A 15,272-nucleotide genomic window follows, 5' to 3' on the forward strand; every position below is an offset into this window, starting at 1 on the left:
CCGCTCCCCTGGGGCCAGGCTTCAGCCACCCCCCTGTGCGTGTGCCGGGGGGACCTGGGGGTGCCGGTGCCCACTGTGTCACCACATCCCTGTCGCTCCAGCCCAGTGCCCCCCAGCTGTGGCACCACGCAGCCACCAATACCGAGAGCCCCACGGGCCCCCACACTTTCTTCCCAGAGGCCTCTCCCCCAGTAGCCGAGGGGGCCGGGGGAAGGGGGCCCCCACGGGTGGATGGCACTGACACACGTCCCCAGGGCCGTCCCCATCCCGGCCCCCTTTCCCCAGGGTGGGGAAAAGCCACGGGGGAATAAACCTGCAGCTGCAGGTGGGGAAACTGAGGCACAGCTGGGCTGGGCCCTGGAGATTGAACCGAGGCGTTGGGGTGGCAGCGGGTTACTGGCCACCAAGCCCTCCGCCCCAGCCCATGGCCACCCCGCCGTGACGCAGAAGGGCCGGTGAGGCCGGCACGGGAGGGAGGGTGGCAGCACCCACGGCTGGCCTGGCTGGTGGAACCGGCCCCGCTCCTCAGGGCAGTGGCAGAGCCCGTCGGCGCAGCCGGGGGCAGGGGAGCGGGTTCACCCCATCGGGCGAGCCCCGCGGGCCGGGGTCCAGTGCCCAGCAGAGGAGGGTGCCCAGGGTGACGTGATCCAAGCCCCGGGTCCCCAGCCCTGCTCCCTCGTCCTGGGAGGACAGAGCAGCTCCATCACCTCCCCCCCGCACTTTGGGGTCTCCTCCCACAGGGTGGGTGCCCACTCGTACGTGGGCACAGCCAGGCACACGCCTGTGTACCTATGCATGGCTGTGTGCACGTGTGTGCACGTGTGGGCAGGGCTGAGGGGATGTGCGGGGCCTGTGGGCATGTACGGACGTGCAGAGCCAAAGACACGCATGGCCACATGTGTGCACAGGCATGTGCACACATGTACACCCAGTGCTGAACACGCACAGGGCCGTGTGTGCACGGAGGTTCACGACTCCAAGGTGCTGCACGCGGGAGGACGCGGTGCCCGGCTGTCCCCCACCCCGACACGGACGGCGACGGCAGGCACGGTTGCATTCAGACTGCCCAAATTTATTTCAAAAATAAAAAATAAAATATTAAAGACCGAAAGCCTCGCTCTCCCCCCCCGCCCCCCCCTCCCCGAAACACACAAAAAAAGACTTTTACAGACAAAAAACACATCACATGGGTTCTCTATTTGCACAGATCTCCTGACGAAAAAAATCAAAGTCGGACAAGAAAAAGGATTTCTACGGCCTATGCAAGACTATGTCAGTATTGGCTCAGTCGGGTAATTAATGTCTATAAATATTAGCCCCACGGCTTGCGGACAGCCATGACCGAGTACTGGGTTTGTTTATTCATTATTTTTTTTAATAGGTTTTTTTTTTTTTCTTCTTCTCCTTTCTTAACTTAAAAAAGAAAATCCAACCAACCAAGAGGCGGGTGGGAAGGAGTCCAGCGACTCGGAAGTTGGTCTCAGCCGCGGAGGGAAGGCGCCATTTCTTTTCCCTCCAAAAACAAAAAATTAAAACCCACCCCAAAACAACACCCGCCCCCCCCCCCTCCCCCCCCCCGGGCTGCGGCAGCGGGGCCGGCGGCACCCAGGCACACGCGTGTCCCCCCCAGCCGCCCGGGGGGGTCCCAGCCCCGCAGCCGAGCAATGCTACATATAGAAGGGAAGGAAAACAAACGGCCCCCAAACCCGGGGGGGCCCCAGCACCTCCGAAAGAGACTTCATCTCCTCCTGCCTGCACCGGGGAGGGGACACGCGGTGGGGGGGGCTGCAGCCCTCCCCGCTGCTCCCCTCTTCACAGCAAAGCAGCAGCTTCGATATCCCCCAGGGATCCCCCCGCTCCCGGCCGGGGAAGATGCTGGAGGGGGCTGGCAGCTCCTGCCTGCTCCCCCCCGCCATCTCCCCAAACCCAACCAGACCGGGGAGGGGGGTGCACGAGGCTGCCTCAGCCACCCCCCCCACCCCCACCCCCCCACCCCCCAAAACGCTTCCCCCGGCACAAGCAGGGTCAGCCCCGAGGTGTCCGGTCGCAGGAGATGGCAAATCTAGAGGAGATCTGGCCCATGACAACAGAAATGACACCACCGCCAGCCGGGGCGGCGGGAGCGGGGCCCACCCCAACCCCGGCCAAGAGTCCGCGGCCCCGGGGACCCCCTCCCGGGCACGGCTCTATGCTACGACAAACTCGGATTTCATGTCCGCCTTGACCTCGGGCTTCCACACCGAGTCCTCGAAGTCCAGGTCCAGGCTGCCCTCGCTGGAGACGCTGCTGTTGCTGTTGGTCCGGCTGGACTTGCGGTTCGGCAGCCAGTGGTAGGGGGCTCGGGCGTCCCGGCGAGCCTTCCGGCGCAGCCGCTTCTGCTGCATCAGCAGCTGCAGCCGCTCCACCTTGCAGCGCGTCGCCCGGTTCTCCGTCTGCCGCAAGCGGTCCCCTGCAACGGCAACGGTGGCGGAGGGTCACGGGGGTGGGGGGGGGCTTGCCCTTGCCCTTCCGCAGCACGGATGCGCAGACGCCCCCCCCCCCCCCCCCCCCCAACCCGGGGTTCCCCACCAGCAGCGGGGCTGGGGAGAGAAGCCCCTTTCCGCGGCGCTGTGCCAAAGCGGGGGCATTTCCCCCCCGCCCCGGTGAGGGAGAAGCGGCACCAGCCCGGCCGCCCCCTCCGCCGCGGCACGGCAGCCGGTGCGGGCCTGGCCCCGCTGCGGCATGTGGGAGGACGAACAATTGAAGCTCCAGACGTGGGCTCCAGCGCTGGGGAAAGAGGGGGGAAAAAAAGGGATCCCGCTCCAGAACAAACTTGGCCGGGAGAGCGGCTGTGGTGGGAGAGGGCGGGGGGCTGGGAGCACCGAATCCCCGTCTGCAGCGGCTGGGAGAGACTCGGGACACACGGGGACACGGCGAAGCCACACGAAAGGGATGGAGCGGCTCTGCTTCCCTCCTGCCTCAGTTTCCCCCACGCAGCCACACCAGGCCAGGGATGCAGCTGCACCATCGGCCCCCCAGGAACCCGGTGGGTCCGGCCCCATGTCCAAAAGGCAGCTCAGACCTCAGGGCACAGCGTGCCCCACAAGTCGCCACAGCTCCCTGGCTGAAAGGCCAGGGGGGCCAGGACAGAGCCCACCATGGCCACCCCAAATGCAGTGGGGCAGCCCTGCTCAGCCACGGCCCCTGGCACAGCCTCACTGGGACCCCCCCCCCCCCAATGCCGTGGATGCTCCAGCATCACCCTCCAGACTGTGGGTGGGAACACACACCCAAAACGGGGACACAGAGCAGAGCACAGGGGGACAGCCCCCCTGGAAACCCAAGGAAAGACCCTCCCCCCCGCAGCAGAGCAGGGAGAAGGAGTCCTGGCACGGAGCAGAGCCACGCTGGTGGCCCTGGCACAAATGCCACCAGGGCTGGATGCCGGTGCGGGGGGCTCGTGGGAGGTTCGGGGGTGTCTCTCCCCCTTGCTGGGAATTTCACACCAGTACAAGAGAGAGCAAAGGGGCCGAGGGGGGGCTCAGGCCGAGCGGGGTGAGACCAGGATTCCTCACACTGGAGGTGGGGGGACAGGTTTCCCCCCCACCAACGCACCCGGCCTTGAGGCGCAGGTGGCCCCGGGAAGCCCTGCGGGGGGGTGGGGGGCGGGGGTCAGCCGGGCCACGTCACCGAGGGCTGGGGGCCAGCACAGAGCCACCCCAGGGGGGGCCCGGACCCCATTCAGCCGGGAGAGAAGAGAAAACCCAGAGGGGAGGGCGAGCCCCTCGCCCCCCCCCGGCTGGCACCGGCGGTTTCACTTCTTTTCTCTAAGCAAATCGCGGGGGGGGGGCCAGGGCGGGCGCCTCCGGGTGCCTTCCGGCCTCGGGGCGTGCAGGTGTGCACCCCGCAACCGCCCGGGGGGCTGCGGGAGCCACCCACCGTGCCCTCGTAGGGGTTTGTGCCCCCCTCAACCCCACTTTTACTCCCCCGCCCTGGGCGGTGGGTTTGCAAACGGAGCAGTGGGTGAGGAGCTGGAGTCTGGGTGTCGTGTGTGTGTGTGTGTGTGTGTCCCCAAAACCTCCACCCACGCAGCAGGGAGAGGCCCAGAGCTCCCAGGGGAGTGGGGACAGGGACGGGGACACTGCAGCTGCTTGGCCCTGGCCATGTGCCGCCAGCGCCCCCCCCCCCCCCCCGCCCCCCCCAATGGGCCCCGAGCAGGGCAGGGGTGGGGGGGACCTTCCCCAGGTCCCTGGGGGCACTGGCTGTCCCCCACCCCTGCAGGGTCAGGCAAGGGCAAACCTTTGCCCCACAGCAGACCCTGCAAAACCCACCACCCTGACTGACACCTGTCAATCACTCCGAGCCCTCCCGGCTGCAGGGGGGATTGGCTGGCCCCAGCCCCAGCCTGCCTGCCAGCCCCCTCTGCTGCAGGCAGGCGCGGGGCAGAGCCCTGGGGTGCCCGTGCCCGCTCCAGCACGCTCAGCTCTGCGAGGAGCAGCGAGCGGCCGGTCGTTACGGGGAAAAAAAATATTTAAACCCCAAAGGTTTAAGTGGCTCCAGCATCGGGCCCTGCGGGGAGCGATCCCGTGCTAAACAGGGGGGTCAGCTCCGGCCAGGGGGGGCTGGCAGGGGCTCCCCAGCCGCTCTCTGCCCATCCTGGCCGCAAACCACTACAGACCCAGGGGCGACGTGACGGACCGAGGGTGCCAAAGCCAAACCCCAGTCCCAGCTCCCACCAGAGCCCCGGCACCACCGCGGCGGCTGGTCGAGGTGACCCCGGGGCGCAGCAGCGTGTGTGTGTGTGCCCCCCCCGGGCTTACCACTGGGCTTGCACATCCGGATCTGGCTTTGGCACTGGACGACGGGGTGCAGGGGCGGGGATGCCGCGGCCGCTGGCAGCGGCTCTGAGGTAGTTTTGGTGGCGAGGTCCGGGGAGGCGGGGGGCGAGGAGGAGGAGGAGGAGAACTGCGTCTGGCAGCGGAGCTGCGTCAGGGACTGGGGCATGCCCTGGTAGTGTCGCGTGGCGCTGAGGAGGTCGTTCAGGATCTGCAGGATGGTGCCGATGTCCCGCCGCGGCCGCCCGCTGCTGTCCTGGCAGTTGGGGTGCAAAGTGCCTGCGCGGGGGAGGGATGGGGAGGTGAGGGTGAGGTGAGCAGCCCCCACCAGACCCACATCGCCCAACCCCCCCTCAACTCTGTCGCAGCCCCCGGGGAGGCTCAGCGTCACCTACCGGAGAAGGTCCCTGAGAAGACCCCAGGCGCGTGGTTGACGAAGCTCTCGATGACCGCACCGGGTTTGCGGGATCGGGCCGTGGGGGCAGGACTGCCGCCCGGGGAGCTGCTGCTGCGGGTGCCGCAGTCCACCTGGGTGGGAGAGACGCAGGATCAGCCTCTGGGCAGGGGACCCAGGCGTGCAGAGGCACCGGGGCGGGGGGCACGCAGCCCTGCTCCAGCCCTTCTGCCCCCCCCAAACAGCTGGGTCAGGCCAGGAGACGCCCCAGGCAGGGAGCAGCATCCAGCAGGCACCACCAGCCCCAGTTTTACTGGGACACAAGGAACCGTGGCTGTCCCACCCTTCTGCGTGTTGGCATCCCCAGCCCTGGGAGTCCTGGCAGGGGAAAGCGAAGCAGCAGCAGCGAGCGCTGGCAGGCAGCTCCTGCCCGGCCGTGGGGACAGGCAGGGTCTGAAAACGAGCAGGATTACACCCGTCCCCGAGCCCCTCCCTGGGACCTGGGGGGATTTTGCAAGCCAGGCAGGGGAACACCCTTGCTCCATGCGTGGGGAAACCGAGGCAGGGAAGGGCATCGCCACAGCAGGGCTGGGAAGCGCACGGCTTTGCCCCCCTGCCCCAAAGGCACCGGGAGCCCCCCCCCCCAGGCCCCAACTCACCTCTGAGCAGGAGGAGACCACGCTGCTGTTCACCGTCTGCGCGCTGGCCCCGTGCGACCGGAACATCCCGGCGGTGACGGGAGCGGGGTGGGGGGCGTTACAGTACATGGGGGCAGCCGGCGCGGCGGGCGCGGGGCTGGGGGCCGGGCTCTGCTGGCACGCGGGCACCACGGGGATGCGGGTGAAGCCGGAGCCGGCGCTGCCGTGCAGCGTCCGGCAGTGGGGGCTGGCGGCGGCCCCCGCCTCGCCCCGGCTGGCGATGACGTGCCGGTGCTGGAGCTGCCCGCTGCTCTGCTGCGCTGCCAGCTGGAGCTGCACGAACATCATATGGTCGCCCACCCGCAGGGCCAGGGTCAGCGGGGACCGTCCTGACAAGAAGTCGTTGACCTGCAGAGAGAGAGAAAGAGACCCCCGTCAGCCCCGGCGCGCGGCGAGCCCACCACGCGGACCCCCTGCCACGGCGCGGAGCGAGGGGGTGGCGGTTGTCCCCGCAGGTTTTGCCAGGGCCACGCGGCCGCAGGGACGGGTCATTAGGGCAGCGAAGGGGCGACCCCTTCCCCGCAGCCCTTTCTCGGGGCCTCGGCCGTGCCAGGCAGGCAGGCGAGCCCGGCCATCGTCCCCGCGCGACCCCAGCCCGGTGCCAGCTCCATCAGCTGACAGCGCCGGGGGGTTATTTTTCTCCCTCCTGCCCTCCCCGCCCTTTCTCTCCCAGCACAAAACGGCCGTGCCCTGCCTGCCCGCCCTCCCCGGCGGTGAACCCTCCGCAGCCGCGGTGCTCCTGCCAGCGCCCGGCGGGCAGGGACAGGCAGGGGCCGCAGCCGGGGCTGCCGTGCAGCTGCAACACCCACCCCCGGGGCCAGCGCTGCTCCTCCGGCCAGCCCAGTGCCAGCACGGAGGGGGTGCGGGGGGGGGGCTACCCCCCTCCCAGCACAGGGAGCAAGCTGCCTTGCTGGGAGGATGGGGAGGGGGTCGGTGGGACTCGCTGGGTCCCTGACGTGCCCACTGCAAGGGCTTGGGACTATCGGGCAGGAAAGTGCAGCCCCCGCCCCCAAAAGCAGCCCTCAGGGGGGGCGGGGGGTGTGTGGGGGGGGGGAGCGGCTGCACAGGCAGGATCTGCCCCTGCCCACCCCGGCGGCCTCCGGCACAGGCAGGTGATGGAGCAGCTGCAGCGCGGAGAGAAGAGCAGGGACCTGACCCTGCCCAGGTCGGGGGGGGGGTGTCCCCCAATCCCCAACACCTGCTGCTCCCCCCCACCCCCCAGCCCACCACTCAGCCCCCCCCCCGACGCATAAATCATTTGCCATCTGTGCCAGAGAACAGGGGAGCCCCCCGCAGCTCTGCTGAGCATCCCCCCACCTTCCTGAAGGTGGTGGTGGGGGGAAGCTGGGGCAGCTGCGATACCCTCCCCCCCGCCGTGGTGCCCCCCCCTCCGCATGCTGCTGGGTGGGGGTAGGGGTTTGTGCCTCTCGCCCCCGCCAGCCCGGCCGGCTGAAGGGCGCGGGCTCACGCACAGGCAGGGCTGTGGGCAGGACACCGGGTCACAGCTAATGGGGATGACGCCACCGCCGCCGCCCCCCCCCTCCCCAGCCGAGCTATTCTAGGGCACAGCAAGGACTGGCTTTCCCAGCCCGTCACGTGCAGCGCCGTGCACCGCAGACGTCACCCACCCACACCCCCACCGGCACCTTCGGGGCGCAGCCGTCACCCGCCGCAGGACAGAGGCGAGGGGTCCCCAGCGGGCCCGCAGGGCTGCGCTTCCCCCATCACCCACCCCCCCTCCTTGGCAGCCCCCACCGCCCGCCCCACCCCGGCCAAAGGCCGGCACCTCTGCAGAGCCACAGCCTCCCCCCCCCCCCCAGCCCCGTCCTGGCTCCCCCGCGCCCCGTTCCAGCGGAGGCCGGTTCTGAGAAGCCGTGGGAAAAGCAGCTTTAAAAATACCAGCAGCAAAGCCCCGAGCATGTCAGGCGGAGGCTGCAGAGGAAGAGGTGGGCGTGAAGGAGACACTGCAGCTCTGGACACGGAGGTTACGGGGCGAGGGGGCGGGAGAGGACGGCGAGCGTGCGCAGGGGCATGTGTGCGCACACGCGTGTGGCATGCACATAGCACCTGGCCGCAGGAAAGCGTCACCCCGGCCCCCGTCCTGCCCCACGGCTCAGGCTCTGCCTCGGTTTCCCCGCCCGCAGCCGCGTCCCCACCACTCGGTCGCCACCGCCCCAGTTCCAGCCACAACAGCCTCTCCAGCATCACCGGCGCAGCCGTCGGGACTCCTGCACGGAGCCCCCCCGCGGGCAGCGGTGCCAGGGCAGGCCGCAGCAGGCGGCACTGCCCACAGCCCCCCACGGCTGCTGGACCACCTCTCGAGCCAGCGTAGGTGGGATGTTTCCCACGGCACACAATCGCAGGGACCCCAGAGACCACCTAAGTGGGTTTGCACACTGCTCTCTCAGCTGGGGTGCTGGGACTACGGCTCAGGGAAGGGGTTTGGCCCCCTCCTGCCACCCAGCAGAGCCCACCCCCTGTCCCCAGGACAGGCAGGGCATGTCCCCATCCTTCCCCACACCAAGACCCTGAGCAGAGAGCAGGGTCTTTTCATGGCCCTCCTGGCCCCATCCCACACACAGTGGGGGGCAGCCAGGGCAGGAGCACCCACACCAGCCACGGCCACCCTCCAGCAACCCCGGCTGCCCTCGCTCCGTACCGAGGTCTACCCGGGGGAGCCCCACACACCTCCCCGGGGCCCCCTGACGTCAGCCGGCACCCGAGGCCGCCTCCCCGCTCCATCTGACTCACACCTGCCTGCACCCTGCCTGCGCCCTGCCTGACCCCTCGCCAGCGTCAGGAGAAACCAGAGCACCCCAAACCCACGCCAAGCCCGTGCTGCTGGGCGCTTCTCAGCGACACCAAAAATAACCCCTTCTTCCCCCGGCACGGGGGTCCCATGGCCTCCCCCCGCCATTCCCCTGCACCCCAGGGCTCGGCCGTGGCGCTGAGCCGGCTCAGTCCCTGCAGCACCCCGGGCAGGGCGGCCGGCCCGGCGGGAGCAGAGCTCCGGGGCTCCCAGCACCCGCCCCCACGCCGCTGCCAACCCCCCCGGCGAAACCCGGCCGCTCCAATGCAAACACGTCCCACCCAGCCGCCTGCTCGGCCGCCCACGGCCGCCCGGGGAGGACCCTGTCCCTCCCAGCCAGCTCTGCCACAAGGGCTGAGACAGCCCCGATAAGGGGTCTGGGGGCCACTGGGCCCCCCAAAGCCCCCCGTGCCCAGGGGTCCCCTGAGACCCTGCCAAGCCCTGGGAGGGGATCTGGCTGCACCGCACCAGGCTCAGGGCCCGCAGGGATGGAGCAAGTGTCTCCCAGCTGCTTCTCAGAAACGCTGATGACTCAGAGAACGCCGCATTCCCGCCTCGCTCCAACGCCTGGCCCCACGTCACCCCGGCCCCCAGCCCCAGGCACCCTCAGGGCCCCCCACCCTGGGCCGGTGGAGAACGGGAGCTGCCCCCCTGACAGCCCCTGCCCCGAGCAGGCAGGGCAGCACCCCCACGAAACCGCAGGCGAGCTCTCCCGCTTCGGTTCGCTTCGGTTCCTGGCAGATCCGGAGGGGAAAGGCCAGCCCAGAGCGAGGACGAGGAGGGGGGAGCAGGAAATGCCCCCCCAGCCCCTGCAGGCTCTCCAGCCGGGCGCAGCTGCGGCCGACAGCCGGGTCCCACCGCCCCGACGCTTGCGCCGCTGCCGGGGGAGTTCTCCGTGCCAAGGAGGGCAGCGGGCCAGAGCCCCTCGGCCACATTCCTCTGGCTGCAGCCTCCGGCTCTGGGAGAGCTGGGCCGGCTGGGCAGGATGCGTCCCTGTCATCCCCACACCTCACACCATCCCCCCCAGCGCTCCGCAAGCGGGCAGAGGGACTGGGGGGGGGAAGGAAGAGCCGAGGCTGCCAGATCCGCCGCCAGCTGCCCGCTCGCCGCGCCGGGGCCGTGGGCACGGCTCCCTGGAAAGCGGGGGCAGCCGTCGAGCGTGCCCGGCGGAAGGAAGCACGACGAACCCTTCCAGGAAGACCCCGTGGGGCTCAGCGTCCCCCAACAGCCACTTCCCCAAAGGCACCTGGGCAGGGAGGGGGTGGCAGCGCCCCGGCCCCCCCCCCCAGCCGCCCCCAGAGGAAGCCGGCGCAGCTCTCCCCGCGCTGCCGGAGGATGCGTGACGCAGGCAGAGCCGAGCAAAGCATGAATGAGAGGAGTGGTTTCCTGCCCCCCCCCTCCGCCCCCCCAGGTGCTGGCAGTTCCTCCTGCACAGCCCCGGCTTCCTGAATCACCGACCCGGGAGGAACCTGCCGTGGGCAGGGAGGTGCGGAGCCGCTTCCCGCAGCCAGCGCCGCCCGCCCGCTGCGGCACGCCTGGGCTGCCAGGCCCCCGGCCCACCCTCCAGGGGAAAACCAGGCACCCACCAGCCCCGGTGGGCCACCAGCCCGTAGCCCACCCGCCTCTCCTCTGCTGTGCTTGGCCAGGAGGCACCACAGCCGCCCACCCGCTGGGAGCCGCGCCAGGCATTACAAGCCCCCACAGACACAAGGGGTGCCCCAAGCCCCCCTGCTCCGGGCAGCCCCACGGGGTTCCTTTGGCTCTGCTGCTCCTCCTCCCAGTACATCCCACTTCGCTGCCCACCCCAGTGGGGAGCTACACAGCCCCACCAGAAATGGCTGCAGCACCAAAGGAGGAATGTGCAACCCCTGCCAGAAGCAGCCCCCTCCCACAGCTCTGTGCCCCACTGGGACGGGCAGCACCCTGCGAGCAAACCGGACTCCACGGGGACCCTGGCAGGGGAAGGCAGAGGCAGGAGCCAGCATCTGGCACAGGACTCCTGGTCCAAGCTCACCCCCCTGGCCCACACGGGGTTAAACGAGCTGCCGAAAGTCAAGGTCACCCCGGGCAGCCAAGGGCACCGAGGGTCAGCAAAGGCCCCCAACACCCAGGGCAGCTCTGGCCCTCGCCATGTCCCCACGGGGGGCACAGCGATGCTCCCACCAAGCCCCCCTGTCCAGCCCTGGGCAAGCCCTGGCACTGCGCGGGGCTCAGCCCCCTCCTCCAAACTCAGCAAGGCAGGTTGGGAAAAAAAAAAAAAAAAAGCAGCATCCAGAACCCCCCCCCCAAAACCAAACCACCTTCGAAAAAACAAGCTGCAGCATCGCCCAGAAAGGAAGGAAAGAGTTTAACAGCAATAATAAAGAGACTGAAAACAAAGAAGCCGGGGCCTGCGCGGCTGGGGGTAAATTCCACCTTCGCGGCCGGCGGCTGCGCGCGCACCCACGGCGGCTCACCCAGCCCTGGGAACGCTTCCTCCCTCCCCACGCCGCGGGCGGAGGGACCCCCCACCCATGACACCTCCCGCGCTGGAGGCCGCCCCACCAGCCGCCAAGAAACTTCACAGCGATTCTAAACGCGGCCCCCGCCAACGCCACCCCGCCCCCACCTGCACCCCCTTCCTCGACACCCGGCGCCCCAGCTCAAGGCCACCGAGCAGGCACAACGGGAGCACCCGGGCACGGCCGATTCCCACCCTCCCACCAAGGACGGCTCCAAGGAGAGGGGGAAGAGCCCTCTGGGTGCCGGGAGAAGCTGGGCTTTGCAGCCCCACAAGCCCCCAGTATGGCCCAGTGGCCCCACGAGCGCCCCAGCATGGCCCTGCCAGCGCCCCCTCAATGCACGGCACCAGCTGTGGGGCGGGTGGGCAGCCCTGCCTCTGCTCCATGGGGTGGGGGGCTGCTGGGGGCGGGGGGGCTGCAGCCCCACACCCCCCAGGCAGGGCCCTGGGCTGCCCAGTTCCGCCACCGACCTGCTGCGTGACCTTGGGTGAGTCACTTCACCTCCCAGCGCCTCTGCCCTCCCCGGCTTGTTTGGGCTGCAGCGTGGGACCTCCCTGCGCCCGGCGCTGCACAGGGTGACGGTGCCCGCCCCGGGCACCACCCTCAGCACTCCCAAGCCCTTCTGAAGGTGAAACACCTCAACGAGGCACCGAGCACCAAAGCCTTTGGGGAGGGGAAGAGGAGCCCGGCCGCAGCAGTGCCTTTCCCCCCCACCGCCCCGCGGAGCCTCCCTTTGTCTCTATCGCTGCCCCGGCATCGAGCCTCTCACCTGAGTTTCAGTTAAGCTTTCCAGAGCTTGCATCACCGACTGCTCTGGCCTGGATGCCTGGGACTGGAAAAAAAAAAAAGAAGAAAAAAAAAGAGGGGGGGGAATTAACATTACAAATGCAGAGAAGGAGGGGGCGTCTGTGCGGCAGGAGGGGAGGGATGACATGTCACTTCCACTATTTCTACACAAGCCCTGAGAAAGCGGTGAAATATTAAACCTGGTGCTGTGCCCAGCCCAGCGCTGCCTCCTCAGCGAGGGCTGGGGCAGCGGAGCCGCAGGGCTGCCAGCACATCCTCGCCCGGAGCTTTAATAATAGATGGGGACGAGTGGGAGGGAGGGAGCAGCAGGAAGAAAGGCCTCTTACCATCAAGCCGGCCTCCACGGTGGGCACCAGCGTCAGCTTGCTTCCTTCCACGACCCCCAGGTCCTGCAGCTTTCCAGAACTGAGTCGACTAGAGGGGGATGGGGGGAGGGGGGAGAAGAGACAAGGTGCCAAAAGCGAGGTCAGAGCAGCCTCGGCAACACGCACCGACGTGGGGGGACAAGAGGGGGGACACCAAGCTGCAAGCCTGGCTGCTCCCAGGGGACCGAACCCCCTCAAGCACCCCCCACTCCAAGTGTTTCCAATATCTGATGGGCAGGAGGGGAACCCCCCCATCCCGCTGCTCAGCTGCCCCTTGCCCAGCTGTCCCCTGCACCCCGGGGGGGGGGGGGGCGGGGGGGGGGGGGGGAGGGCAGCACGCGGGGCTGGGGTACCCCCTGCTCCGTGCACGGTGCAAACGGGGCCCCCCGGGGTTACCACAGCGATCGGGCAAAGCCGGCGCTGCCGGGGCTGGGGGGGCCGTGGGGCTTCGTGGCACAGGAAACCTGCCCATGGGGGGGTGGGAGAGAAGGTGGGACCAGCGTGGGGTGGGGGAGGCAGCACAGGGGGACGTGGCCCCCCCTCACCCCCCCGGACCCGTAGGTGCCGGCAGATGTATGCGGTGACCCCCCCCCCCCCGCCCCTTCCCTGATCCGGGCGAGACTCTCCCAAGTTACTCCAGCCCGGCCCCACTCGGGGGGGGCTGCGCAGCCCCCTCGGACCGGGCCCTTGGCAAACAAAGGACACCCCCCACACACACACCTCCCTCCTCCACCGCCGCCCCCGGCCCTTCCAGCGCTGAGGGCTCAGGGAAAAGTGTGTGTGTGGGGGGGGGGGGCCTCGAGCCGCGCCGCCGCCGAAGTTGAGCCCAGAACAAAGGGCAGGGCCCCCGCGGGGCACGGCCGGGGCCCGCCGCCCACAAAGGAGCCCCGGCAAGGGCCGAGCGAGGGGGCGGCGGCCGCGCTCCGGTCCCCGGCACGGCCCGGAGCCTCCCCCCTCTCCCTCCCTCCCTCTCTCCCTCCGCCCCGGCTCGCCCCCGCCCGCGGCCCCCCGGGCTGCTCCCCCCCCCCCCCCCCCCCCCCCCGGCTCTGCCCGCCCCGACCCGCGGAGGAATGGGGCCAGGCAGGGGGGAAGGGGGGCGGGAGCCTTTGTGCGGTGCCGAGCCCGGTGCGAGGGGGCCGCCCCCGCGCCCAGCCCCGCTGCCGGGGGGGGATGGGGACCCCGGCGGGCCCCCCCCCGAGCCCTACCTCTCTTTGTGCAGCAGAGCCAGCCGCTCCTTGGGCACCTTGAGCCGCTGGGACAGCCGCCTCTTCAGCCCCTCCACCGTCTCCTCGGCGGGCACGGAGAGCTCATAGCGGGTCCCGGTGGTGGTGTTGATGTAGAGGTTCATGGGGGGCTCGTTCGGGACCACCTCGCAGGCAGGAGCCCCGCGGCTGCAGCTCCTGGCGCCGGGCTGCGGGTCCATCCGCTGACCTGAGGGGGGGGAAGCGGCGGTCGGTGCCTGGGGGCGACGCCGAGGCGGGGTTGGGGGGAGGTGGGGGGCGCAGGGAGCGGACAAAGGAGGGAGCGGGGCCCGCTCCGCCGCACGCTCCGGCGGTACCCACGGGAACTCCGGCTGCGCTGTGAGTCCTCCGTGCGGGGTCCGGGAGGAACCCGGGGGGGAGGGTCTGGGAGCGATCCCCGAGCCGGGCTGGCACCGGCTGGGCCCTCCGCGGCCCAGGCAAAATAAAAATAAAAAATATATATAAATAAAAAAAATAAATCTCCCGTTCTCCTTCCCGCTCCGCCGGCTGCTGGCGAGGGGAGGCGGCGCTGGCTGCCTGCGGGAGGGGGGCGGTGGAAGCGGCGCTGCCTGCTCGCCCTGCCTGCTGCCTGCCCTGCCTGCTGCCTGCCCTGCCTGCTGCCTGCCCGCCCTGCCTGCTGCCTCCTTTCTTTCTCCTCTCCGCCGCTCGCTCTTTCTGTGCGGGGTTTCTGGGGGCGGGGTGCGGGCCCGGAGGCCACGGCGAGGGGCGGGGAGGCGCGGAGGACGCTTCGCTCCCCCCTTTCTTTTAGGGCCGGACCCGCCGAACCGGCAGCCGCCGCCGCCGCCGTGGAAGCGCCGACCCGGGGGGGTGGGGGGGGGGCGGGTGGGAGCGGGCGGGGGGAAGTTACAATGTAGCAACGTCCCGCGGGCGGGGCCTCGCCCTCATTCACTCCGGCTCCTCCGGCGGTCGCAGCCAATGGGAGCGCGCCCAGCGCTCAGACATCCGCGACGGTAGCCAATAGGAAGCGGGAGCAGGCTCCCCACGTGGCTCGTTAGGGAGGGGCGGCCCGGCCGGATTCCTCCCGCCCACGCGGCCGCGCGGCCCCGCCCCCTCCCCCGCCCCCCGCGCGCCCTCGCGCCGCGCCCGGAGCCATTCATAATCCCGGGCCGCACAACAAAGGGGCCCCGGGGCAGCGGCGGGGGGCGCCGGGCCCGGTACCGGCACCGGCCTCGGCCAGCAGCGCCCAGCACCCGGCGGGGCGTGGGGCTGCCCCTGTCCGGGAAACCGCCGGGGCCGGGATCGGGGTGCGAGGGCCGGGCGCCGCGGAGGGGTGAACGCGGGACACGGGCAGGCGGAGGCCCGGAGCGCTGCGGCGGGGGCGGTGAGCGGCCCCCGCACCGGAGGAGGCCGCGACGGGAGGGGACTGGCCGCGGGGCCGGGCGGGAGCCGGAGCCCCCGGAGCCGAGTGACGCGGGGACACCGAGGCGGAAAGGGCGGGGGGTGCGGCGACGACACGCACAGTCACCGCGGCCGGTCACACCCGTGCGGTCACACGCACCCGCCCGGTCACCCTCCCGGTGACGCCGTTACAGCTACGGGAAACTGCCTGGACGCGGGGCAGAGTCCCCCGTGCCCCCCGCCCCTCGCTCCTGCCGCCTCCCCGACCCCGAAATCCCCCAGCA

At 70.1% G+C, this 15,272-nt stretch overlaps 1 protein-coding gene across 2 annotated transcripts; it reads right to left on the bottom strand.

The window, feature by feature from the left end:
• Window positions 1-2,186: 2,186 nt before the first annotated feature.
• On the bottom strand, window positions 2,187-14,712 carry MIDN (midnolin). 2 transcript variants are annotated; one of them, XM_086477651.1, is made up of 10 exons: window positions 14,482-14,712; window positions 14,271-14,447; window positions 13,872-14,218; window positions 13,594-13,837; window positions 12,350-12,437; window positions 11,986-12,048; window positions 5,868-6,254; window positions 5,210-5,342; window positions 4,800-5,093; window positions 2,187-2,449 (listed from the first exon to the last, which is right to left on the bottom strand). In XM_086477651.1, the coding sequence occupies exons 4-10, from the start codon at window positions 13,809-13,811 to the stop codon at window positions 2,187-2,189; spliced, it is 1,446 nt and encodes a 481-aa protein (XP_086333777.1). In that variant the 5' UTR covers window positions 13,812-13,837; window positions 13,872-14,218; window positions 14,271-14,447; window positions 14,482-14,712. The 2 variants fall into 2 exon arrangements, with proteins under 2 accessions (XP_086333777.1, XP_086333778.1); XM_086477652.1 differs by lacking the exons at window positions 13,872-14,218; window positions 14,271-14,447; window positions 14,482-14,712 and having other exon boundaries at window positions 5,889-6,254; window positions 13,594-13,811.
• Window positions 14,713-15,272: the final 560 nt, after the last annotated feature.

This window comes from Leptosomus discolor, chromosome 24 (genome assembly GCF_034619465.1).
Source record: "Leptosomus discolor isolate bLepDis1 chromosome 24, bLepDis1.hap2, whole genome shotgun sequence".
In the NCBI taxonomy this organism is placed as follows: domain Eukaryota; kingdom Metazoa; phylum Chordata; class Aves; order Leptosomiformes; family Leptosomidae; genus Leptosomus; species Leptosomus discolor.